This window comes from Pipistrellus hanaki (assembly GCF_964339955.1).
Source record: "Pipistrellus hanaki genome assembly, chromosome: 19".
Classification (NCBI taxonomy): Eukaryota; Metazoa; Chordata; class Mammalia; order Chiroptera; family Vespertilionidae; genus Pipistrellus; species Pipistrellus hanaki.
This window is the reverse complement of record NC_140521.1, coordinates 6,853,605-6,880,872: the sequence shown is the minus strand read 5'-3', so window position 1 is coordinate 6,880,872 and position 27,268 is coordinate 6,853,605. Positions and strand designations below refer to the sequence as shown.

At 46.9% G+C, this 27,268-nt stretch overlaps 1 protein-coding gene across 9 annotated transcripts in view; it reads left to right on the top strand.

Moving 5' to 3' along the window:
* The window catches only part of CUX2 (cut like homeobox 2), a 188,746-nt gene that overhangs the window by 133,293 nt on the left and 28,185 nt on the right, over positions 1-27,268 (top strand). For all 9 annotated transcript variants that reach the window (XM_084867979.1, XM_084867980.1, XM_084867978.1 and 6 more), the window contains 4 exons: positions 12,123-12,201; positions 23,436-23,570; positions 24,861-24,984; positions 26,654-26,730. In XM_084867979.1, the coding sequence (XP_084724105.1) occupies positions 12,123-12,201; positions 23,436-23,570; positions 24,861-24,984; positions 26,654-26,730 (415 nt within the window). The remainder of the gene's footprint in view (positions 1-12,122; positions 12,202-23,435; positions 23,571-24,860; positions 24,985-26,653; positions 26,731-27,268) is intronic.

The window sequence follows — 27,268 nt, the reverse complement described above, 5'->3', positions numbered from 1 at the left end:
TATTTTTATATCACTATTCACCCTTTCTCTATAATTGAAGTGTAAACCAAATTCACTATCAACAATGACAGGTTGAAGCACACACATGCAATTGGCGCCAGCCCTCCTGGGTTCTGGGCTGTTCTGGCTCCTTGCCCCACCCTCTGGGAAGCCCAGCTGCACTTTTTCAGCATCTCATGCAGTTTCAGGACTGAGCTGTGCTCCTGAGCTTGGGGTCAGATCTCAGCCTCACTGCTAGCTCTGTGACCTGGGGCAAGTCACCTCACCTCCAGCTGAGACTTTGCTGATTGCATCCCGTGGCATGGTTTACCTTGCTGCTTTGCCCCTTGTACTTCCTAGACATTGGCAGTTGGGCCTAGAGGCTTGATCATGTGCAGGTTCAATGTTTTTGAAAGTCACTCCAAGGTGGGCTGGGCATGTCCATGACAAGGTATATAATGTACCTCTCAGTCAATTCCAAGGTGGGGTGGAGGTCAGCTGGGAGCAGGGACCAGCCTGATCATTGAGAAACCAGGTATGGCAGCCTGGGGACACCTAAACCCCCAGCCACAGCCTGTCAGGAAACCTCAGCCAGTGTGCTCTGATAGTTAACATTCCTCATTAATAATGGAAGCAGAAACCAAGAGATTTTATAGCTGTGCAAGGTAATTAAAATACTTACATGAATCTACTCACACTTGACTATTTCCACGTTTCTTACCAAACATATGCTTCTCCCTCATGTGCTGCCATCCCAGGCCCTCACCTGGGAGAATGTGGGTGGAGACTTCACAAGGACTGCCTGTCTCTGTGAAACAGCAAAGAAAATGGGTTCCCCACCAAGCCCCCTTCCTTTTTTTTTTTTTTTTGTTGATGCTATTGTTATGCAGGGATGTGAGCCCACTGTGTCCACATTTTCCAGTACTTTTGGACAGGCTGGAAAGCTCAATTTTTATGTAAAATCTGATTTAAAATGTTGGCTCAAAAATGGACATTTTTTAACCTAGAAAACAATGACGTGCATGTAAGGACGTGGACCATAGGCCCAACATTTGCAACATTGGATGTAGAGGGAGGGACAGTGAGTGTTGTCGGATACACCAGGCCTTTGCTCACCCCCACCTTGGCACACACCACCCTCTCTTCCTTTTGTCAGTCAACCGCCTTCTCATCCTTTGAGAGCGAGTGCCACCTCCTCCTTGAATCCATCCTCTAGCCTGTGCCCTGGGGGATAAACCACTCTTTCATTATCCCTCCTCAAATGCTGCTCGCCTTCTGCCCTTTTCCTTGGTCTCTCTTGCTCTGTTTCTTTCTTCCTTCCCTTTCCCTTTCTTTCTTTCTTTTTTTCTTTCTTTTTTGTTTTTTATTTTATTTATTTTTATTTTTATTGATTTTAGAGAGAGAGGAGGTGAGAAACACAATTTGTTGTTCCACTTATTTATGCATTCATTGGTTGCTTCTTGCACCAGTATGTGCCCTGACCAGGGGTTGAACCAGCAAACCTTAGCTTGGTTTAGTCACCTCAGCATAGTGCTTTGTACATTGAAGGTGATAACAATTAGTAATAGTAAAATCAACATCTATTAAATGTCTGTTTGCCAGGCTGTGTGCTAAGCAATTTTTATGCATATCACTTTTAATCTTTATCATTTCACTTTTCATCTTCATCATAATCCGCAGAGGTGAAAACAAAGGCTCAGAGAAGGCCAGTGGCTGCCCAGGACCACAAAGGAGTGGGGGTGCTGGGAATGGAAACCAGGTCTCTCGACCCTGGAGCCCAACTCAGGTAGCTGAGCCCATAACCGATAGCCACGGCTGGGAAATTAGAGGTAGAGTGATGCCCGAGTGTCTGGCTGAGGCCCTCATGGGGCTGTCTCGAGCCTCACTCCACAGAGACATCCAGAAAGAACACTGCTATTTTTAAAAACCTGGGCATGGTGGTGCTTGCATGACATTTGGGTGGCCGCCTCTCCATAAAGGGCACGCATGCTCTTTTAACTTTACTCTTCCGGGCTGGCATTTTGGAGAACTTAGGGGGTGCCTCAAGATGGGAGCCTGCAGCCACCTGGGACCCCTGCAGCCCTCCCTCCGGGGGAAAGACACCACAGCACGTGGTCAATGAACATAGAGCAGCAAGAGCTCAGACGCCAGCTCAGAGCTGCCTGACCAGCTCGGGGAGCAGCAGGTGTCATGTGGGCCCAGCACACAGACCCCTGGCCTGCCCTGTGTTTCAAGGGTGCTTGTTTCCGGGGCAGAATGAGATTTGTGGCATCGCTCATTTTCTGCCCACATTCCACACTCGTAGTCCAGTGGCTTCTACCTCTCACATCCCCCTTGAATAACACTGACACTCATAGAATCCTTTGCACAAAAATTTCAAGAATCTTTTATGACTTGTCCAACCTCCTGTCATACTTAACAGTGAACAAAGCATATCTTTTAACTGTTAGTGTCTGACACCCAAGCTAGACCAGTGGTTCTCAACCTTTCTAATGCCACGGCCCTTTAACATAGTTTCTTCATAACTTCATAACTGTAATTTTGCTACTGTTATGAATCATAATGTAAAATATCTGTGTTTTCCAATGATCTTAGGCGACCCTGCTAGCGGTTCTCAACCTGTTGTCATGACTCACAGGTTGAGAACCCCTGCTCTAGATGGAGAAACTGATGCACAGAATGGTCAAGGAAGGGATATTCATTCATTCTCCCCATGCACATCCATGAAGTGCTGGCCAGGTAGACACTGTGCCAGCTGCTTCACCCTCTAATTTGATTCTTCAGGAGCTCTTCATTGAGCCCATTTTACAGTTGAGAAAGCTGAGGGTTTGAAGGCTCGGCAAGTTACCCAAAGTCACACAGCCAGGGATGCAGATTTCAGAACTATCACTCGGACCTGACTCCAAAGCCCTGGTGCTTTCCAGCCCTTCCTTGAATCCCCAGCGGCATGTGTTCCTGAGTCTCCTCATGCCCTCACTGACTCACCCCTTTCCCCCAGGAACCACCTTCCTTGCTCCCCAACTCCCATCAGAACACCAAGCCCTGCTGGGTCTTTCTCAGCTTTGCCTACAAGTTTCTCATCACCCAGGTTGGTACAGAATTATTCAGATGCTCTAAATCGCACCTTTTTTCCAAGCCCAGATGGATTGAGTTTGTAGGGTCTAACCAATCTGTATTTTGGATGGAGATCGTGTTGCAGTTTGGAAATGCAGTTTGCCAGCCACGTGGGGCCTGGAAACAGGAAGTAAAACCAGTTCAAGACACCCTCTCATCACTCCTGGTTTTCATTCAGCCCATGAAATCACTGCTTGAAGGAAGGAACATGTAGGGGGCTGATAGGACTCAAGAAGAGTGTGGGGAAAACAAAGCCAGGGGGAAAGGGTATCGGTGTAGGCCATACCCACACATGAACTTCAGGTGCGTGGGGAGCCTGGGGTGAACTGCCGACCCCCACCTGTCTCAACAGGAGGCTGCCACTGGGCTCCTGGTGGGTGTCAGTGGATGTGGGCTCAGAATGGCCAGATCTGATTTTCTAAGAGAAGCCAGTAACTTGGATCTCTTCTGGTTTTTAAATGTTGGCTCAATATATATGCACATATTTTCATGCTCACTGTTTTATGGAGGTATAAATTTACATACGGCAAAATGTGCAAATCTTAAGCATGTAACTTGATGAATTTTAATGGCTCAAATATTTTTAAAACACTAGGAGGTCCAAGAAAATATGTCCATGGGGTGCATCTGGCCCTGGACCCATCATTATGACCCCAGACTAACTCACTATGTGACACATGAGCAAGATGGGATGCACATACAGGACAGTGTCCCATGGGAAGCGGACAGCTTTTGGTCACAACCCAGCGATAATCTCAATTTCGCTAAGGGCACAGGTTCTGGAGCCCAGGGGGTGAATACTAGCTCTGTCACTTGCTGTGTAACTTTGGGCAAATTACTTCACCTCTCTGATGTCTTGTTTTTCTCAACTGGTAAAATGGGGAAGCTAATGATACCGATCTCACAGGCTATTGTATGGATTCAGTGAGTTAATGTGATAAGTGCTTAGAGCAGTGCCTGACACAGTAACTGCTTTGTACATGCTCACTACTGTCTTTATTTTTTTAAATTAATAGACTATTATTAGGGCTATCAAATTTAGAGACAATTTGATCAGAAAGTATAGAGCCCCCCCATACACTCCCTCTTTCTTCCCCCCACCACTCTATTAACATCTTGCATTATGGTACATTTGTTAGAGTTTCTAAGCCAATATTGATACACTGTTATTAACAAAAGCCTGTCATTTACATGAGGGGTCACTCCTTGTATTATATATTCTGTGAGTTTTGACAAATGCATACATGTACCCACCATCACGCGGTATCATTCATAATTGGTTTCACTGTTGTTTTAAACCAGGAATCTTTGAGTTCTTCTGCAGAGAAAAAACTGGCAGCGGCGTATGAGGAACTTCAGGAGGGCTAGCGGGAGCCCCCTTCCTCACTCTCCCAGTCAGGACAGCACAGCATATGCAGACACAAGAAGGGGACACTTTAGGGGTGAACCTGAGTCTGTTCTAATTTTCCCAAAATAGAAGCTACTCTCCCACTTCAGATGGGGAGCCACAGATTCCCTGCTTCACGGCTGGCTGAGACCAGAAACCCCGTTCACAACCTACTACCTCGGCCTCTCCCGGTGACTGTAGCTGCCGTGTCAGACTCCGGGGCCTCTCAAACAAGGATCCTTCCTCCCTCAGGGCCACCCTCTCGGAGTGTGTGGAGGCTCGGATGCACTGATTCCTGTGAAAGGCCTTTGCAAATTATGAAAGGCTTTAGATTAAAATTGGAAGCTGTATGAATATGATCCATTTTTTCAGAAAAACCAAGCTGTTGTCAAAGTGGGCCTGGCCTTCAGAGGCTGAGCCACAGGAAGTTGGTTGCATGCAGGGCTCCATGGCAGTCGCCTGTGGCTTGTCCCTCTGGAGTAAGGTAGCCAGAAAGTCAGACACACAGCAAGAGCCCCCGGTGGCTGGAACAGCAAGTTCCAAGCTGCGGCCCCCATTCCTGGGTTGTCCCTGCTCTCAGAGCCTGCCGGCCAGTGCCAGGCAGCTTGGAGCCGTGGTCGTGGCATCAGCAGCCTCCAAGAAGGGGGACGTGGACACGGATGCCTCCACCGCCCATGAGAATTCATCTTAATCATTCGGTTTCATACACTGGCCACACCCTGGGCAGGACAGGAAACGTAATTTCTGCCCTGCCCTCATGTATACAGCCTTGATAGCTTTTTAGCTCATTATATGAGCATATGGTTGATTTTTTTTTTTTAAGGCAAAATTTATTTGTAAAGCACTAGAGAAAGCCTCCCTTCCCTTTCATGCCGGGAGCCCTCAGAAGAAAAGTGAAATTGTGTTTTTGCTGCTAAAAAAAGCCCTGGCTTATACAATTTTAACAATAGAAAAATGATCTTTGTGCTTCAGTGCATGGATGCTTAAAGGAAAACAGGCAGTCTGTTCAGGTGGCTGGTGAATTACAAATGAGTGGCTCGCCTTTGTTTTGAGTGACAAGCAATTTAAATGCAGTCTTACATGGAGGCCTGGAAATTCTTTTTCCCAGAAGAGAGCGAGCGAGCAAGAGGAAAAGAAAAAATAGAGGGGGGGGAAGTGGGGGGGTGGGGAGCTTCCTTTTGGAACGGAGAGATATTATTTGCCACTGAGCGGAGGTGAGAAGTTAGAACTTCATTTGATAATTATAAAATCAGTGGTTTGTGATTGGACGTAATTGATGATTATACTGCTGCTAATAGCAGGCCTGCCAGCCTGCGCTTGTGGGACATTTCATTTTTGCTCTGCTTCCAAGCCGTGAAAGCCAGCCCAGTGTGGGGTGCTGCTCACAAGATCTCAGGGAACCTGACATCAATGCATTTGGGGGCCTGTATTATGTTGGATAAAACGTGTTCATTAATGCCACATTTGAAAACACTTTGTGCTGTGCCTTAGTTTCAGCCTGGGAATAATTACAAATATTAGAATAAAATTGCACGGTGTTCTTCTCCCCGGCCTCCTGGGCTCCCAGCAGATCCACCCTCGGTCTGAGCCTGGGTGGGTCTGCTGGGAGGAGAGCATGAGGCACAGGGGAAAAAGGCCTTGCACTGTCTTTGATTAAACCTCAGTGGGGTGGGGATTGGTGTGTGGGGAGCTGTGTGTCTGTCTGCCTGTCTGCTTGGGGAAATTAGAATCATTGCACAACTGGGCTGGAAGGGAACTCAAGCCCAGCACTTCACTTTACAGATGGGGAAACTAAGGCTCAGAAAGGGGTGTGACTTGCCTAATGGTGAATAGGGATGCGAAACCCCAGCTGAATCCAGACCCGGGTCTGCTCACTCCAGGTCCAGCTTTTCCTGTTTCCTAGCCTGCTATTAGCTTTCTGGATGGAGACAAGTGCCCCGGACCTGTGGGCAGATCCTGGGCTTTATCCCCTCCCCACTAACCAGGGATCCTTCAGCTATCCCATCAGAGAGCTTGCAAGAGGACTCCACAGAGCCTCCAAGATTGCAGCTTAGCTTGGGCTACTTGGAGGGATCCCTGGTTAGTGACTTGGTTTCCCTGAACCTCAGTTTCTTCCTCTGTAGAATGGGGCAGTAATGGTGCTCATGTCTTACAGTTGTTGGGGAGATTCCAAAGATACAGCGCTGAGCACAGAATGAGGGCTCTGTTTCCGGAAGCTCTTTGTAAAGATCTCGCCATGGAGCAGTTCTCAGTAGCCAGTAGATGTCACCGCTATCTCAGACAGTCGTCATGGAAGCCCACATTTACCTGGCTTAACCACCTGATAGACAAAAGCCAGGCAGCTAGAACAGGCTTTTGCCTCTTCTCTGGCTTACCCACTTCTGCACCTGTTATTTTCATACTTGGGGGGAACCAAACACATTTTCACCCTTCTATCACAGCAGGTGGTGTAAATGCCACTTGCTCCATCAGACACTAAGCTATTTCTGATGGCGACCTTCTTGGTGTCTGTAGCTGGCCGCCACCTCCTCCTCCCCCACTTCTTCCTCCTCCTTCCCCAGATGGCCTTCAGAGATCTGCCTGTCACAAACCAAATCTGTCATTCTGAATACTTTTCTCCCACCCTTCTGCATGGTAGGACCCAGCCATGAGGCAGAAACACGTGGCCTTTTATTTATGCCGTGCTCACCTGTTCTGGGCACATGAGTGAAATGAATTCGAGCTACAGACCTTGGAAAAGACATACTATATGGTTGGGGGGGAAATTATCTGATTTATTATAAAAATTTTTGCTAACTTTCTCGGGACTCTTTGCCACATGTTAGCACATTCCTTTCCAATAGCTTCTTAGGCAGAGGGAAATTTTTCTTCCCACCTGATGAATGAACAAGCTGAGGCCAGGTGATGCTTGATGACATTTAGGCCAAGCACTACCGGTAGATTGGGCTGTGAACCATCAGAACTGGCTTTCTGGAAACAGAAAAGGTCATTGCTCTAAAACAAGGCTGAACAAGTTAGAACATCCAAATGGCTACTGTCTCCAGGACTCATATTCACCATGGGAAGCTCTAAACTTGAACCAATTCAAAGTCAGGATGTTTTCTGATCTTTGCTTTTGAAAATATTGTCCAGCTTTTTAGAGAACCTCTAAATGAGGGATCAGCAAACATTTTCTGCAAAGGGCCAGACAATAAATATTTTTAGCTTTGCAGTCAGAGTGTCTGTCACAACTATTGAACTCAGCCATTGTGCCATGAAAGCAACCAAAACATAAAAGAATGGCTGTCGCTGTGTTCCAGTAAAACTTTATTTATACAAACAGAGGAAAGGCCATAGAGTGCCAACTCTTGATCTACACAAGTACTGTCCAATTTAAATATAAAGTAAGCCACATGTAATTTAAAATTCACTAATAGCTACACTTTTAAAAGTATAGAGAAATAGATGAATTTAATTTTAACAATATATTTTAACCCATTATGTCCAAAATATTGTTTTCAACATAAAATCATTATAAAATTTATTGAGATACTATGTAATCCTTTTTACATTCCAAGACTTTGAAATTCCATATGTTACAGCTCATCTGAATTTGAAATAGTCACATTCAGGTGCTCAGTGGCCATTGTGCTAGTGGCTGCTGTATGGACAACACAGCTCTAGTAGGGAGACCCACAAGAAGGCAGTCACATATAAACAATACACTATTACAAAGAGGTAAGAGCCATGAACGAAAAATAGAGGGTGCTGTAGGCAGAGACAGGGAAACATTAAAGAAACCTTCTAGCATTCCCCACACACACACACTTTCACCCAGGGTTCCTTTTTAGAAGTCCATGCAACATTTCAGTGCCTTTCCCCAAACCCCAGCCACCACACGTGCTCAGAGTGACAACTGTAAAATGAAGCATTCAGACTTTCCGCTGACTACTCTGATAGCTCCTCGCGCAGGGATCAGGAGATGAATTGCTTCCATTTCTCGTGGCTTTTCTTGGGCTCCGGGTGGGCAGCACAGAAGCCCTTGACCAGATACAGCCATAGATAACAGCATCCATGGGGCGAGGGGGATTGGGGGAAAGGGAGTGTCCGAGTGACTGTCCCTGATGGCTGGGAGGGTTTTTCTATCCAGGAGAAAGGGCCAGTGTCTGGATTCAGAACGGTAATTTGAACCTCCAGACCTGTGTGACTCTTGCCCTACCATTTACTAACTGGGTAATCTTAACCTCCTTGAGCCTTGGTTTTCTCTTCTGTACAATGGAGATAATGACAGTGATTGGTATGTCTATGGAGAGAGATGATCATGAATAGTAAGAGCATATGGCATATATGAATATTACATTTATTGTTATTATTATTGGCCCATCAGAAATGCTTCCAAAAAAAAAATCTGAATTACTTGCCCCCTCACATTACGCTGGGGTTCCCAGTGTTTGCATCACCTCCTCCCATGTTGTGGTTCCTTTTGGGTGTAGCTGTGTCTCCCACTTAGTTGTGATTCTCCAAAGCAGGAACTGTGTCTTGTTCATCTCAGCAAGAATAAAAATCTGCCCACACTTGGTGACTTCCCCTTAGCCTAGATTCTAGAACATTCTTTCTGTCCACCATCTTCCCCTTCTTAAAGAGACAGGTCCGATGTTCCACCCACCAAACTGGGTCAGCCTCCCCCACTTGCACATACTCAAGGCCTATTTGAAGCATTTAGCTCTTGTAATTAATTATCTGGGGAATCTGCTATAATGTCAGTCTCCCCAGTGGGAGTCCCATATGGGTGGAGCTTGAGTCAACCTCATTCATCACTGAGTTCTCAGGCCATAGTGCTCGGCACAGAGCAGGTGCTCAAGAAATGTTCTCATTCACTCTGGAATGCAAAAGATCAGAGACTCTTCTTGTAATAACAAGAGAGCTTAAGTAGTTTTTGTAACTGACTTTTTAAAAATCACTTGCTCAACGTCCACCATACATTTCTCTCTACCCTCGTAAATAACGAATTCAATGTGGATCTTATAAATCCTTCAAGCTGTGCTGCCCAATAAAAATGCAGTGAGATCCACGGATATATTTTTATATTTTGCATTACCTATATTTTTAGGAAGTTAAAGAAAACAGGTAACATGAATAATAATAAGTAGGTTTTATTTAACCTATGATATCCAGAATGTTATCATTTCAACATGTAATCAGTATAAAAAATACCAATAAACTATCGATAGTAAATTCTGTTTTTTCATAGTAAGTCTTTAAAATCCAGTGTATTGCATATAAGTACAACCAATGGACATAAAACTCTGGGGAGGGAGGGTGGGGCAAAAAAAATCAATAAAATATATTAATAAAATAAAATACACCCTTCAATAAATAAATAAATAAATAAATAAATAAATAATAAAATCCAGTGTATATTTTGTACTCACAGCACATCTCGGTTTGGACTCATCACATATCAAGTGCTCAGTAGCCGCATGAGGCTTATGGCTGCCATTTTGGAAGCCTTAGAGGAGCCACTATGGCTTTCTAATTCTTCCCAAAGAGCACCTCTGCATGTGGAGGTGCTCTCGGTAGGAGACCAGAGTTGAACACAACTGAGGTTCACCTAGCACTGGGCAGAGCCTGTCCCCATAATAGGCAAGAAGGAAGGGGTTGGTCATACCATGAGGTAACATATCTATGGGGCTTAATGTATGCCAGGGGTCTTGTACAGGTCTTTACATGTGTTAAATCATCTGATCCTCTTGCAACCATTTGAGGAAGGTTGCCATATTATTATCCCCAATTTATACTTGGGAATTTAAGTGTCCTACCTGTCAAAGATACACAGATAGTAAGTGATAGAACTGGGATTTGAACCCAGGTGGCCTGTCTCCAGGGCTTGTGCCTCAGTTGGCCACTGTGTGAATGGACTGTCTCAGAATTGGCCCAGTCATTTCTCTAGGATGGTGTCAGACAGGACCCAAGTGGGTGCAACCCACTTGAATTTGTTCTTTCAACAAATTGTATTGAGCACCCTCTGTGCACCAGACAGTGTGCTCCCAGAGAGAAGGAAATGAATAACAAACACCCTCTTAGTTGGCATCATTAGGATTCATAAGAAAAGCCCAACTTTGAAAGAGGGTGATTGACAAGTAGATGCTTTAATAGATTCGTTGTTTAGGACGGCGGTTGCCAACTGTTGGTCCATGGACCACTGATGGTCGGTGAGGTCCGAAAGATTGGCAACCGCTGGTTTAGGAAGTTGGCACCAGTCGGAGAGGTATATCAGTGCCAGGGGGAGTAAATCTGTTCCAGTCCAAAGGAAGATACCCACCCCAGAATGTCCTTGAGGAGGGCAGGGATGGTAGCACCTGGGTACCAGGAGCTCATATGCAGGGGAGGCCAAGACTAAGCCGAAGGGACTGGCCATCAAGAGCTAGCATCGAAATAGCTTGAGGCCAGAGCTCAGAATTCAGAGCCTGGAGCAGATGGGTGTGGAGCTGAGCCCCAGCTATGTTTCTCTTGAATGCATCTCATGGAGTCACACTGACAGAACAAGAAAAGCCCCTGAGCAAAAAAATGAGCTCGTGAATGTGGGTCTTTCACTGAGTTAGTCACCCATGTATTCATCAGTCAAGAAGCGTTTATTGAGTGCCTTTGGTATACCAGGAACTATTTCATGTAACTCTGTCACCCTTGATATTTATTGAAGCTATTTGCTATCTTACTAGAGATTTAATGATTTCTCTGTATTTTCAGTGGCAAATATTCCCCAAGTGTACCTCCCTTTTCCTCTCAACATGGGTCATGTTTTAATATCCAGTGTAGCCTTTTAATACTAAGGATGGCTGAAACTGGTTTGGCTCAGTGGATAGTGTCGGTCTGCGGACTAAAAGGTCCCAGGTTTGGCCGAAGCCAGTTTGGCTCAGTGGTAGAGCATTGGTCTGCGGACTGAAAGGTCCCAGGTTCGATTCCGGTCAAGGGCATATACATTGGTTGCGGGCACATCCCCGGTAGGGGTGGGGAGGTGTGTGCAGGAGGTAGCTTGTCGATGATTCTCTCTCATCGACGTTTCTAGCTATCTATTCCTCTCCCTTTTTCTCTGTAAAAAAATCAATAAAATATATATTTTTTAAAAATTAAAAAATAAAAGGTCCCAGGTTCGATTCCGGTCAAGGGCATGTCATTGGTTGTGGGCACATCCCCAGTAAGGGTGGGGAGGTGTGTGCAGGAGGTAGCTTGTCGATGATTCTCTCTCATCGATGTTTCTAGCTATCTATCCCTCTCCCTTCCTCTCTGTGAAAAATCAATAAAATATTTTTTTAAAGAGAATAATAATAGTAACAGTAAATAAGCTACTCTGTGCCTAATAGCAGCTTAAATGCAGCTTCATTTAATCCTCACCACAGGCCTAGGAAGTAGGTTCTATTACTTACTCCCATTTTACAGATGAGGAAACTGAGGGTCAGAGAGGGACAGTGACTTGCCCAAGGTTACACAGCCAGAATGCAGTAGAGCTGGGGTGTGAACCTGAATTTTCTAACTCCATACTTTTAACCTTCATTTCCCCTCTCCGACCTCCCATCCCATGCTTGCACAGGTAGAAAACTATCAAATTTGCTTGTAGACTCATATACCATGGTTACACATGACACTTTTTCTTTTGTTTCCAAAGGTGGTGGCCCTTAGTAAGAGAAGTCAGGAAGCTGAGGCTGCTTTCTTGAGTGTTTACAAGCAATTAATTGAAACACCAGGTAAGAAATGCTTGGGCTCCATAATTACAGAATTAATTTGAAGACACGGCCATTGCACAGGGGCCTCCTCATGGTTGACCCCTGGGCACGTTGACGTCTTCCCTGGGTGGGAATTACAGGATAAGTGGGTTCTGTGCCCAGTCTGGTGTGACAGCCCCACGTGGCTCCTCCATCTTCCCCCACTACCTTCTAGTGTCATCCAGAGAATTTGGGGGCTCCTGGCAAGGTCTCTCCCCTGTACTTCCTTGGAAGCCGAGAAGCCTGTCTTGCCCCCCAGAGGACAAATGGCACCAGTGCTTTCCGCCAGCAGAGTGAACTGAAAGCAACCTCAAAGTTTCCTCCGACATGGTACAGCGAATCTCAAAAATTTGATGTAGAGCAAAAGCCAAACCCAAACGAGCATGTACTATATTGCTCTATTTACATAAAACCTGAAGACAGAAATTAGCCTGTCAGCACTATTCACAGTGGCCAAAAGGGGGAAGCAACCCAAATGTCATCGACGGATAAATGGATAAACAAATATGCTCTATCCATTCAATGGACTGTGACTCAGTAATAAAAAGAAGAACACACTGACACATGCTACCGTGTGGATGAGCCTCAAAAACATGATCCTGGGTGAGAAAGCCAATCATAAAAGGCCACATCATATAGGATTCCATTTATATGAAGTGTCCAAAAGAGGCAAATCTATAGAGGCAGATGTGATCAGGTGGACGATTACCAGGGCCTTGAGGCTGAAATAGCCATGTGTCTGCACCCCTGAGGACCACCCCAGACATATCCAAGAAGCCCTTTGCAGCTTTTTGTTTATAAGGTCTTCACCCTCATCAGAGTTATTTGGAAACATTTTGGAAAAATATACCCTCTTATTTCTCTCTTTTCAATCTTTCAAGACTCACAGTCTCAACAACATGTGTCATTGGAGGGTGTCTCAGTACAGAGTCCAAAGTTGCCTCCTAGGAGTCCTCACGCCAGGCTCCTTCACTGCGCCCCATAGAACCTCATCTATAGCGCCAGGAGCAGCAGTGATACAGGCCTGTGTTTCCAGGCTTCGGGCCAGACCCGGGTTGGAATCCTGCTGGTACCACTTACTGGGTGACTGCGGATGAATTAATTCACCTCCCTGTGCTTCAGTCTCCTCTTCTATAGAACCTGCTCATTCAGTGTGGGAGGCTCCAGCAAGCATGGCTGGCACATAGTGGTACTTTGCTAAGAGACACCTGCTATCATATATATATACATATATATCAGGCTTCCCTTGGAGAAGTAAAATGTCCCAAGCCTGCAACTGAATCATACTAAATTTATAACCCAGAACCCCGTACACAGTAGGCACCTAGTAACTGTTTGGTGAATGAATTAGAAATATGACTCAGATGCAGAAAGGTTATTTGAACAAAAAGCCCTCTGCTTGTCATGTGTTCATTTACTCAGATAGCATTTATTGAGTGCCTGCTGTGTGCCTGGCACTTGCAAGACACTGGGAACATGACCATGAGCTCACTGATGCAGACGGGAGCCCAGCCCTCAGGGAGCTTGCATTCTGGTGGCAGAGGTGACCAGATCATCGCTCAAATTACCAGCCTGCTGTCACAGACCAGGGGAATGCCAACAACTCTAGTGCTTGGGGGTGAGAAGGAACTTACAGCCCCCACTTGAAAAGGAGGTCTCATTTCTGAGGTTCATTATGGGACCTCATCTTTCTGGAGATACTGCTGTTAACACAATTACAGGGCCAGGATTTCAGTGCCAACTGGGGGGCCTTGAGAGACCCCAAGACAGGCAGGAACTTTCCAGAAGGCCCTTGTGCCCTCCCCAAAGGGTTGTTCCCAGCCTGGTGCTGACTCCACGCGTCTGATTTCCCAGCTCCCTCCCGGAAATGGAGGGGCAGGGGAAACGTGTGTCCCCAGCTGTCACCAAGTGAGAGAATGAGGAGCTTTAACTGATGGAGACGTACCATACGAACAGCCCCTTTAGGGGCTCTAATTCATTCCGAGACATTTAAGAATAACAAAATGTTTTAATGATTTCTTGGGGGAATTAGGAAGACATATTTTTGCTCTCATTAAATTTTATCCGCAGACACAAGAACCAAATGTCAGATGTGTTTTTGGTGCTCAGAGCTACCCTGCTCGCTGTCTTCCCCACATACACGGCCCCATCCCCCTCCATAAAAATAACACTCCTGGAAAATTTGCCAGGACGTGCACTCTCCTGTTTTTATATTTCTTGACAGGCAAATTATTTGTGGAAATACTCCCCCCCTCCCCGCAAAACCACACAAGTCCTGATTCAACATTTTTGTTTTGAATGACTGCTGCCAACGCAAATCTTTGGCAGAGAATGCGATACAGCATGATTGCTCAGCAAGTATTTTGATAAGTGTGCAGCCTGTATGTCTGTAATTACGAAAGAAGACCGTAAATCTTTTGGATATTGTTCACACAGATGTGGCGTGAAGTGAGAAAAAAAAGCAGTAAAACGTGTTAAAAGCATAATTAATGTCATTGTTGTGGAGGATGATTTGATTTAAACCTTTCTGACTTCTGGATCCATGACGGCTGATTTCTTTATCACGCTCATAGAGTTACTAGGAACCGACCCAGCTTCAGGAAGCTAACTTGTTAACTAAGTGATTAGTTAAAAGCAAAAAAAGAAAAGAATCAAAATAAACAAAGAGCCAGTAAAAGGGAGGCTGAAGAGATGACAGGGGTGAGCGCCCTAAAATGTGTTTTCTGCTGCTTTAGTTTGGTTTTTAAAAATCTGACGCGGGCCCTAACTGGTTTGGCTCAGTGGATAGAGCGTCGGCCTGTGGACTGAAGAGTCCCAGGTTCAATTCCGGCCAAGGGGGGTGTGCAGGAGGCAGCTGATCAATATGTTTCTCTCTCATCGTTGTTTCTAGCTTTCTGTCCCTCTTCCTTCATCTCTGTAAAAAACTCCAATATATATATATAAACACCCTATTTAAAAAAAGAAAATCTGATTCGGGAAATGGCATCATTTCTCTCCCTGCTCCTCAGGAGGCAAAAAGCTGGTCAGCTTAGGAGCTTGAGCTGCAGCAGCAGGCACAAGTAGTGGACTGTCAGGTTGGTGTTTTCGAGCTGTGTGACCTTGGACAGGGCCTGAACCTCTCTGAGCTCTAGTTTCTGTGTCTTTAGCACAGGACATGAGGATTTGATATGCTGTGCATGAAAGCATTTGGAGGGTTTAGTAATCAGTAGCCCATTGCAACACTGACATCAGGGGATACATTACAGAGTCACAAGTGTTTGCTGTTGATTTCACAGAGTTCTGTCAGTTGTTACAGATGTGAAGTGATCTGTTTAGCCAACAGGGTTACTAAGTCTATGGAATAGGGAAATTCTTTATGATATTTAGGGATTTAAATTCTTTTTCTCCCATATGCACACTGCCAAATCAGAAAATACAGAAAAGTAGAAAGGAGAGAAAACTACCTACTAGGAAATCAGAGGAACTATTTTGTTGCTTTTCTTTCTGACCTTTTTTCCCCCTCATACTTTTTCAAAATGGGCCTTCATTCTACATGAACCATTTGCATCCTATTTCTTTTCAGCCACCACGAGCATCGGTTTCTCTGTGTGATTGGAAGTCCCGGGTAACTTTGGTTCGTTGTGTATCACACTCTCTTGTGTGGCTGTGTTGTAATTTGCTGACCCCCCCTCTCCAACACGGGGCATTTAGGGAGCTCAGAAACACACAACTTATTGGCATTGTGCTGTAGCTCAAAGGACAAGGAAGAAGACTTTGGAAGGAAAATGTATTGTAGCCAGGTATTGACCACAACCTCAGGATCAGTGGTCAGAGATAATACGAATTTTTTTCTCTTTGATTTATTTTGCACTCCGCTTATTAGTTACATTAGATATTTTTTGTATGTTTATGAACCACTCACATTTATTCCTTTGTGAATCACTGGTTCATGTACCCTTCGCCCATTTTTCTATCAGAGAGATCTTGTATTGATTTGTAAATGCTCTTCATATATTAGGGATATTAACCTTTGTCCTGGTAAATGTATTTTCTATTTCCTCTCCTCGTTTGCCTTTTGTTTATAATGTCTCTTGCATGTGGTGCATAGTAGGCATTCAAAACATGTTTGTGGACAGTAGAGCATTTTGCTTTATGGCTTCTGGATTTCATGTCATACTTTAAAAGCCTCTTTTTAGCTCAAGGTTATAGGTATATTTAGTACTTTTATGATCTTAACTTTTAAAATTTGAATCTCTGAACCACCTGAAATACATGTTAGTGGAAGTGGAGAGGAAGAACTTAGCTTTGCGTTTGTCCCAAATGACTAGTTCTACTGCCACCTAGTGGATAAGCCACCTTGTAGGTATAGGAAATGTGGATTTTAGTGTAATGAGAAACTCTCTGCCTGTCCTTACCTCCTTCCCTTTCTCCCCACATATGCCTCTGCTTGGTTAGTAGTGTAGGGTCAGGGGAACCCCAAAGGGTAACATAAAAGACTACTTACCCCATAAAAAGGAAAAGCTTAATGTTACTGTCTACCTCCCTGAGCCTCTGATTCTCCATCTGGAAAAGCATACTTACCTCCTGGCACCTCTGGAAGGATTAAACCAGGTGAAAAGTGTGAATTCCTTAGCTGAGTGTCTGGCACATAGTAAAGGCTCAGTAAGCAGTGGTTGTCATTGTTATTGTTGGTGTTACTATTACCATCAGCACCCAGTGCCAAGAAAGAAGGCCCCTCTGTGCATGCTTAAGCCAGGAGACCTCCTGAAACAACCAGTCCTGGCAATGGAGGGAGGAAAAGGTGGGTGGACATACGTATAGCTCACAGCTGTGCATAAGGGACCACACCTTTCTGCTATTGAAAAAGTAAGATGAAAGGATCAAAGTTATTCTCACTGCCACTGTCACCATCGATCGCCACCCACACAGGAGCCTGGAGCTGGGGCCCAGATGGAAGAAGACTTCTGTCTCGAAGTATTTTGGAGGGGTGCGTGCATACTTCTGCATATATGTGTTTCTAAACAGCCTTTCGGACAGCCTTTACGGTTCCAGCTTTCCTAAAAAAGCTCCAAATGCCACTTTCTATCAGATGGACAGAGTGGGAGGAATGGGACGGCTCCTAGATTCCTGACTCTCCCCCCCCCTCCAAACCCATAGGCCCTTTTTAAAAAACACCAACAGCATCAACTAGTGGTGGAAAGTGGAATAGGTGATGTTTTACCCATCTCGTCCGACAATGCCTGTGGAAAATCTGCTGTGGTATTAAAATATTATAAATTCGTTGGCAGTATTCTCTAGGGGGTAAGATCCAATGTAACCAAAATGAATTAGTCGTTTTATTAAGCAGTTTATGCACAGAGAGCAGGTTGATGTCTGTAAGACAAGGCACTCTGCCTCCTGACGGTATTCCCCCTGCCCGCACGCCCGCCAAGACCCACCACCTCACCGGTTCCTGCTTGATCTTTCATGTCTGCCAACGTGCTCAGTTAACCCGTGTCTGATTTGGGGTTCTCTGTTGTGGCAGTTTTACTAAGGCTGGATCTCAGGCCGTTGGATCCCCTCTGCACTGCCTTGTCTATGTGTGGACTGTCTGTGTGTTGCAGGAGTGAAGTAGGGGGTTTTAAGTCCCCCTCATGGCTCTGGGCAGCTGCAGGCGTTAGTCGAAAGGTTTCCAGTGGAAATGCTGAGCCTGGCAGAAACCTGGGCATCCCTGGCTCCAGGGGTGTTCTGTCACTTCTGACACGAGGGTATGAGGTTTGCCACACATCAGAGGGGCACAGGGGTCACTTTGGAGACGGGGGACTTGACAGGACCCAGCACTTCCCCAAGCACTGGGGTCACTTGACATAGGGAGCAGCCTCAGCGTACCTGGCGCAGCACTGAACCTTGGAACACATGTGTCTCATGTCACCTTTCTGCTCCCTTCCTGCACCTTCAGAGCCAGCATACGGCCTTCAGTCTCTCTCTGACTCTAACCGCCTCCTCTGCAACCTTGATTCCCTCCTCCACGTCACATGCCACAGGTTCTGAGAGTTAGTGTGGGACATCTCGAGGGTGAGGGCATTGTTCTGCCCCCAACAGAGGCACCTCAAAGGAGGACTGAGGATTGAAAACAAGACTGCCCAGACCCTATAGCATCAGGTTCTCTGAGAAACCTCTTCCAAACATGTTAGAGATCTTTTGTCATTTCTCTTTGTGTTCGTAAGAGCAGCCAGTGACATTCCGCTGATGTGTCGAACAATACCATTAGACAGAGAAAGTGGGAAGCCCTTGGATTTGCCAGCCACCACGGCCAAGCATTTTGCATACATATAATTTGGTAGAACGTACCAGTCTTCTGGATGCTAGTAATTTTTTCCCTCCCTAACCCAACCCCCAACAATGTAGCTCTGGACTCTGTGAACCTCTCCCAGATGGGGGAAGTGGAAGAAGTGAGTTGAACCATACCCTGTCACATGTGGGCATTCCACACTGCTGGGGAGGAAATAACGAGGAGAAAATGCCCCAGGAAATGAGTATCATCGCTGCTGTGTACTTTTCAGAGCAGGGACCCTGCTTAACCCACAGCCTAAGTCCTCAGAAGCTAGAGGGAATACAAATGCAGGTGGGTCAGAGCCCAGAACCTGCTGCTTTCTCAGAGAACAGGCTTGTCTCCCTGCAGAGCAGGTGAAATGGATGCAGCAGGAGGGCAGTGCGCCTGCCTCACAATTTGCACCTAGTCAGTTACCACGTGTTATGGGTTGAATTGTGTCTCCCCTGGTACCTGTGAACGTGACCTTATTTGAAAATAGGGTCTTTGCAAATGTAACCAAGTTAAAAGGAGGTCATTAGGGTGAACCCTAATCCAGTATAGTGTCCTTATAAGAAGGAGAGAGAGACACAGACACCGAGGAGAAAGCCATGTGACAATGGAGGCAGAAATTGAAGGGATGCTGCTACAAGCCAAGGATGCCAGCAATGCCAGAAGCTGGGAGGGAGCGTGGCTCTGCCCATGCCTTGACTTTGTACAGCTAGCTCCCAGAGCACAGTGTAGGGGTTTTCTGGGGTGCCATACCAAATTACCACAAACTGGGTTGTTTAAAACAACAGAAGTTCAGCTTGAAGGTGTTTAATAATCACCCTCCCTGAGCATCCTGGCTCTGAAGCATAGGCCCAGGACTCAGCCCCTATCTGATGACATCTAATGTTGATTGTGTGCCCAGGACATACTTATAATAGGAATTTGAGTCCAGAGCCCAGAAAGGTCTGGTGCTTTGTCCAAGGTAACACAGCAAGCCAGCAGCAAGCCAAGAACTGAGCCTTAGTCTTGTGCTCATAGCCCAATAGTTAAGAAATCCCCATGTCCTACCCCAAGGCAGCTTGGCCCACAGCAGAGTCACCTGGGTTCAAACCCCACCTCTGCCACTTCTGAGCAAGGTGACCTTGGGCACATGGCACCTCTTCTCTGGGACTTCATTTCCTTGTCTGGAAAATGGAGATGGCATATCTACCATACTAGGCTTTGCCGTCACACACTCCCTGTGCCTCAGTTTCCCTATCTGTAAAATAGGAATGCAGCAATACCTACCTCACAGTGTTGTGGTGAAGATTGAATGAATTCTAAAATGTTCAAAGTACTTTGGCTGTTAGGATTCGTCATAATCTGACATTGGCTGAGTCATCTGAACCCCTCCCCGACTCTCCCTCAAACTGGGGAGCCAGGAGGCAGTATAGTGGGAAGAAGAGGCCCAAGGCCATTCCGGCCCTGCTACCAATGCAGACTTCTCTGAAGTCACTGGACCCCATTTCCCCCATCTGTGTCCTAGAGTGAGGGATATTGCACAAATGAACCTGGTAGGTCCCTCCACAGTGTGACTTTCTCAGCTCGAGTCTTTGGGTCCCAAAGTGACATTCAAAGCAGAACTGTTGGATCTGGATCTCCCAAGGACTGCTGAGATATATGAGGCTATTCCTGTCCCAAGGTTTCACAGAGGTCACAATGCAGCCAGCCAGCCCCCAGAACACCACGAGACCGGGAGCACTGCTCCTCTAAGCAATCAACACTTAGCAAACCCTGCTCTGCACCTAGCACTGTGCAATCTCTAATATGTTCTCTCGCCCAGTCTTCGCAACCACGCTTTACATGTGCTGCCCCATTTTACAAGTGAGAAAGAGAAGGTTCTAACTGTCCAAAGGTCCTTAATCTTCCAGTCATAGTTTCGGGAAAGTAGGCACTGTTTTGTTTTTCTCACTTTATAAGTGGGGAAAACTGAGGCTCAAGGCCCCGACGGATTTGGACCCAAAACTAGAATTCAGATTCTGTGAGCTTAACCACCATGTTCTGCCCTGTTGACAATGAATGAAGTTGGAAGACAGCGCCCTGGAACCTGCTGAACCTGTAGGAGATGGCCTCTCCAGGGGCCGTCTGAGCTCAGCTCCCCCTGCACAGAGCCCACAAGGCAGCACCTGGACCTGCAGGGACTGCAAGCGAAACCAAATGTCAATCCCTGACTCTCGGAAGGGGGCCGATGACATTTATCACCCGAGTGTAAGCTTTTGGCTTGGACGGGCTTGTGGCAGCGGTGCTCAAGCCATCAGCTGGGTCTTTGCACCTCCCTGGAACCAGAGGAAGCCCTCCTCCATGGCAGCTCGGAGCAGCACCCTCCAGTGTTTATCTGACTTCCCCGACCCCGGCAAGTGCCTGTTGCCTCTTCCCCCCTTTCTCAAAAACCAGGACACAATAGGAAGTGTTTTCTTGAACTTATTAAAAAATCCAGACTTGTAAATTAATTTGTCCGTGTTGTACAAAGGGAGTGCAGATGAACTCATTAGCATGCGCACAACAAATAATTATAGATGAATTTTTAGCTGGCCTGCCTAATGCGCTCGCTGGGTTAATTATGTCAATGTATAATTACATCAGCCCGGGGAGACATAATGGCATACCCCGCTGAGCAGGCCCTGCCTAATGACGGGGTGTGGAGGGAGTGCTGACAGAGGAAAGACGCAGCCTTCCCGCACACCTGCCTGCCTCGGCACCAACACCCATTGTCCAAGCCTCCCACCACCTACCAGGGGTCTTCAAACTACGGCCGGCCCGCGGGCCACATGCGGCCCGCAGAGGAGTCTGATCCTACCCGCCAGGTTTTTTGGGCAGTGAGCGCAGCCAAGGTGTTACAGTAGGAATTAGTAGTTCATATAGTCCGGCCCTCCAGCTCTCTGAGGGACCGTGATCTGGCCCCCACTTTAAAAAGTTTGAGGACCCCTGACCTAAACAAACACACGGGAGGAAAGGAACCTTGTTCCAGCCAGACCTGAAGGCCCCGGGTGTAGGCACTACCCCTTTTCTTCCATCAGCAAATATTTATTGGGTCGAGCTGTTCGTCCATCCACAATGGTCCAGCAAAGGAGCAAAAATAGATGTGGTCTGGTGCCTGGCTTATTGTGGCGTTTCAGTCTAGTGTGCATTAATTAGGTGGACTTGCAAATCACTGAAAATTGTAAGTACAATGAATGCTGTGAAGGAAAGGTGCAGGCAACTGGAAGAGCTGAGGACTGGCTGGTCAAGGAAGGCTTCCTGAAAAAAGTGACATTTGAGGGCAAAGGCGAGTCAGCATTAACTAGCAGAAAGGGGTAAGGGTGGGCAGGGTGCTCCTGGCAGAGGCTCCTGCCTACAAAAGGCTCGGGTGGGGGAGGTGCATTTGAGGGGCTGAGGGAAGAAGGGCAGTGTGACTGGAGCTCAGAAAGGCAGAAAACGCCAGGGCTTCCATTTGTTCTGAGCTGAGCAAGTGCCAGGCGCCATGCTGAGCACTTTGCAGGGATCTTCCTCACAGCCCCATGAAGTGGGTACTTCTGTGGTGAGGCACAGAGCGTTATAATCTTTTGCCAAAGTCACACAGCAATCCTGAGAAGCAAGTATGGATTAGACCAGAACCCGAGGATCTGTCTCCCGGGTTCATACTCCAATCCTTCTGCCCCTTAGCAGGGAACAGTGGCCAAGCAGATGCTGGCAGGAGACCCTGGTGGAAGGATGAGAAAGACTGAGGGCTCCGGTGCTTTTAAAAGGACTGTGGATCAGACCCAGGACCCTGATCTGGGGTGAGGAGGCCCTGGCTTTCCTGGGCCCCCACGAACACTCGCCTATGGCTGCTGGAATTGAAATGTCCACACCATGGGACAGGAAGCATCAGAGAAAGAGACCCAGCTCAAATCTCACCTCCACTCCTTAGCAGCTTACCTGGCTTCTCTGAGTCTCAGTTTTCTCATCTGTGGAAATGAGATGGATCCTAGCCAGCCTCCAGGGGATGCTGGGAGCATCATGGGCCTGTTCGCATGGACAAGCTTGGTGACCTGGAAGATGCCACACCAACCGCTGGCATGATCCAGGTGGTCTTAGTACCTACCTGGGGGGGCAGTTGAGCAAAGCCGCCTGAAGAAAAGGTGCTGGGTTCTAGATCTGAAGAAAGGAAGTGTTCGCCAGGTGCCAGTGGGAGAGGGAACAGAATTCCAGGCAGACGCACCTGCACATTCCTCACTTCTTAGCTATTGGGAATTAAGGAGGCCTCTAACATCCAGGTGTGCATTTCCAGGAAAGCCATTATTTAACCGCCCTATGTGTCAAAAATGATGGTATATTAGTCCACTGAGAAGTACCCCACAGATTGTATGTACAAAGCTGCTATTAGGGAAATGTAGGCGAAGGAAAATAGGGAGGGAGCTGGGAGAACAGGGTGGAAGCATCCAGACCACATACGGCCTAAGGAAGTGCTGGGCAAGGCCTTGGAGTGTCCTGGGCCCTTGGAGTAGTCCCATGTCCCCGAGGCAGGTCCACCTCTATCTCCACTACCTTCAAGCCTTGTCTGGAGAGGCTGGCCTCAGACTGATGGATTTCAGAGCAAGGTCTTCCTCAGTGACATTTCCTGTGGTTGGAAGCATGTAAGACACAGTCTCATGGCCACCACAGATGGCATCATAGAATTTGGAAAACGCAGTTATGGTGATAGTTATTGTTATTACCTTTCCCAGCTGTTCAGGACACCCACACCTATGGGGACAACACGCGTTTCCCTGCGCCAGTGCCTGGAAAAGGCTGCTTCCTCATGAAAGTCTACACTGCTCCCCGAGGCCATCAGAGCAACTCCAGGCAGCTCTTGTGGATTGTCCTCCCCCACCGCAGCTCCCCATGGAAGAACCCACCAGGTCTTGGTAACTCTCAGCCCTCAGAGCCCCCAACAACCCCTGTCCTCCTCTCTCTGCAGACCCTGTACCTGTGTTTGAGGCAACACGCAGCCTAGACGACAGACTGCAGCCCCCCAGCTTCAACCCCAGTGGGCATCCGCTGCGAGACCTCCACGCTTCATGGAAGAGAAGCCCCGAGCTCCTCAGCCCTAAAGGTACTGATGAGGCCTTCACAGGATGTCATAGCAGTCAACTTGTCTGTGGATCTTTGGCAGCCAAACTGTCCCTCCTTAACAAATTCCGTTCCAAAGGCATGCACTGACCCCTGCAATGAGCCAGGTGATGACTGAGCATCTGAGTGCGTGCCATCAACTGTGGGGAGGGGAAAACAGCATGGAGGTTCCTCAGTAAGTCAAACCGGAGTTACCCTGTGACATAGCAATTCCACTCGTACCCCAAAGAATTAAAAATGTGTACACCAATATTTATCAGCAGCACCACTCACAATGGCCAAGTGGAAACAACCCAAATGTCCCTCACCTGATGAGTGGAAAAACAAAATGTGGCATATCCAAAAACTGGAATGTTACTCAGCCATAAAAAGACGTGAAGGTCTGCTACAAGCTACAAACTTGAAAACATTATGATAGTGAAAGAAGCCAGTCACAAAAGGATATATATTATGATTCTGTTTATATGAAATATCCACAATACCTAAACCCATAGGTACAGAAAGCAGGGCTGGTGGTTGCCAGGGGCTGGAGGAGATGGGAATGGGAGTGACTGTTTAATGGGGACAGGCGTCCTTTGCTGGTGGTGGCATTGTTATGGAATTGGTGGTAATAGTTGTACAATATTGTGAATATACTAAATATCACTGAATTGTACACTTTAAAATGGTGAATTTTATGTTATGTATACACTGAATGGCCAGATTATTATGATCTCAGAAAGCATAATAATCTGACCATTCAAGAGTATGTGTGTGTATTAGAGGCCCGATGCATGATTTCATGCATGGGTGGGGTCCAGCAGCCTGGCCAGGGGGAGGAGGCATGGGTGGTTGGCCGGCCTGCCTGATGGTCAAACTCCTAGTCGAGGGGACAATTTGCATATTAGCATTTTATTATATAGGTTATATACTAAGTGGCCAGATTATTATGCATTCAAAGATTATAATAATTGGGCCACTCAGTGCATTTTACCATGACTTTAAAGAAAAATAGGAAAGCTGAGGAGACAGAGACAAGTCTGAGAGAGCAAAGGAAGCCTCGGGTGTGCTGTATGAGGTTGGCACGATGAGAGCTTGACTTAACATACGTATACACTCGCTGGCTGCAACCCAGCTGACCTCGGTGACAGCAGATTCCAACAGCTGTGCTCTCTCTAACACTGTTTGGGAAATTTATTCTCACAACTTTTGATCAATCTGATTTGCAGGAAATGGCTCTGGTTGTCATACTGCTCTCAGCAATGGGCATCTTTTCGTCTTTTTCTTCCTTTAGAGCAAAGAGAGGGGACGTCTCCAGCCGGGCCCACGCTGACCGAGGGGAGCCGCCTCCCAGGCATTCCCAGCAAAGCCCTCCTGACAGAAACTTTGCTGCAGAGAAATGAGGTGGAGAAACAAAAGTGAGTGGGGGAGGGATAGGCAGGCTCCTGCTGCCCCACCTAGCTGTGAGGTGGCACCAGGAAAGGCACCCCTGCCCAGGACAGCTGGGGAATCCAGATGCAAGTTGGAGGTGAAGACATAGGCCTGGGTTTGAGCTCCATCTCGATAGTTCAGTGGCCACCCTGGTCAGGTCACTTCGCCTCTCTGAGCTTCAGTTTCACCAACTGGAAAATGGGGAATTTATTAGCCTGGGTTCTCCAAAGAAACAGAACCAGTAGGATTTTTTTTAATTAATTGAGATGTATTTTCAAGGACTTAAATCACACAATTGGGGCTGGCAAATCTGAGCAGGTAGACCTGGCCAGCAGGCTAGAAACTGTCAGGCAGGAGTCAGTGTCACAGTCTTGAGGCAGAACTTCTTCCTTGGTTTTGTTTTAAGACCTTCAACTAGTTAGATCAGGCCTACCTACATTAGTGAGAATATTCTCCTTTACTAATTAATGTCAACTAATTGTAGATGTTAACCACATCTACAGAATACTTCACAGAAGCACCTAAATTAATGTCTGATGGGATAAATGAGTACTATAGCTTAACCATGTGGACACTTAATATAACCATCACACGTGATGTCAACTCCTAGTCTGCCGTGGGAATGAAACGAGATGACTCCTGCACATTCCGATTAGCCTGGCACTCACACAGAGGAGTGTATGTCACAGTGGTGCAGCAGGAATAGTTAGAGAGCCACCGACTGTGTGCTGTCACTGTTTTAGAGACACCGCAGTGAATAAAAGGTGCAAAACTCTCTGTCCTCCTAGAGTTTACTTCCTAGTGAGGAAGACACAAATGAGTAAGATAAATAAAACAAGCGATGTGTTAGATGATGATGAGGGTTTGAGGAAAAACAAAGCAGGTGAGGAAGAGGATGAGATGGAGGGCTGAAGTTTTAAATAGAATGTTGGGGGAGGCCTCACTGAGAAGGTGAGCAAAGTCCTAAGGAGGAAGGAAGAGAGCCCTGCAGGTATATAGGGGAAGGGTGTCAGAGCAGAGGGAACAGCCGGTGCAGAGTCTAAGGCTGGTGTCCTGGAACAGCAAGGAGGTGAATGTGGCTGAGCAGAGTGAAGGAGGGGAGGAGGCAGGATGAGAGATCCTTCCCTAGAATCTCTGACTCTGATGCCGTAAGGCCAGGTTTTGCCTAAACCCTTCACTAGTCCAGGAAGGACCTCTCTCTGCTGCAGTACTTGCATTACATCCGGACTGGGCCCCATAGGCTGGATGGACATCCCAAATCCTGCCAAAGGGAGGGGACAACGCCTCCGGGGCAGTAGTAGTGCTCAGGGTACTGAGGAGCACACTAAGCAGGCTCACCATGCCCACTGAAGCAGACCCCGTCAGAAACCCCACTTTATAGACAGGAAATTGAGGTCCAGAGAGAAGTTGCTGGCTGCCATAAGCCCCTCCCCCAAAAAATGCTGCCAGAAACTTAACTGGCCCAACCATTATGGAGGCCACATATCAGCAAAACAGTGGGGCAGCTAAATGCCTAAATGTCAAGTTTAAGGACTTGTATTTAAGACAGAGGTGGAGAGTACAGGGAATGGGCAAGGGGATAGGAAAGTGGGGTGGGGCTCAGGCAAGGCCATTCATTGAGCAGAGCTGGTATGAGCAGCCCCGGTCTCTCCACAGGGGCCTTCAAGAAGTACAAATCACTTTGGCAGCCAGACTGGGGGAGGCAGAGGAAAAGATCAAGGTCCTACATTCAGGTATGTATGTGGCACATGGCCCTGGCCCTCACACAGCACCCTGGCCCTATCAGACCACAAGGAGGAAGGGAGGCGCTGACACTATGAACAAAGGCCCAGGTGTTTTAGAATCAAGAGGGTAAGAAGGGAGTTTGGGAAGGGGAAGGAGAGAAATTTATATTACCCAGTGGGGGACTGAGCCCCCCATCCCTGGAGACCATACTATTGTGGAGAGAAGGTTTGAGCTAGAATTAAAAGAGGGGTGGCAAATGTAAGGTCTTCCATGTTCTAGCACACACTAAGCCAGTCGGTCAGGTTAGAGAAGACAGTAGGGTGGGGTGCGATCTGGGGCAAACTGGAGAGCCCAGCCTTATCTAAAGAGCACCAGCCAGGCACTGCCTTGTGGCCTAGAGTGGCCCATCCCTTCAATTTTCCTGGAAAAATCAGAAATCTGGAATTTGATGAGAAATCCCTCATTTATTATCAGATACTTATATCTGTTGACTTTGTTACTCCTCCCTGTCCCTCTTACTTGCCAGGTCTGGATCTCAGAGTGGAT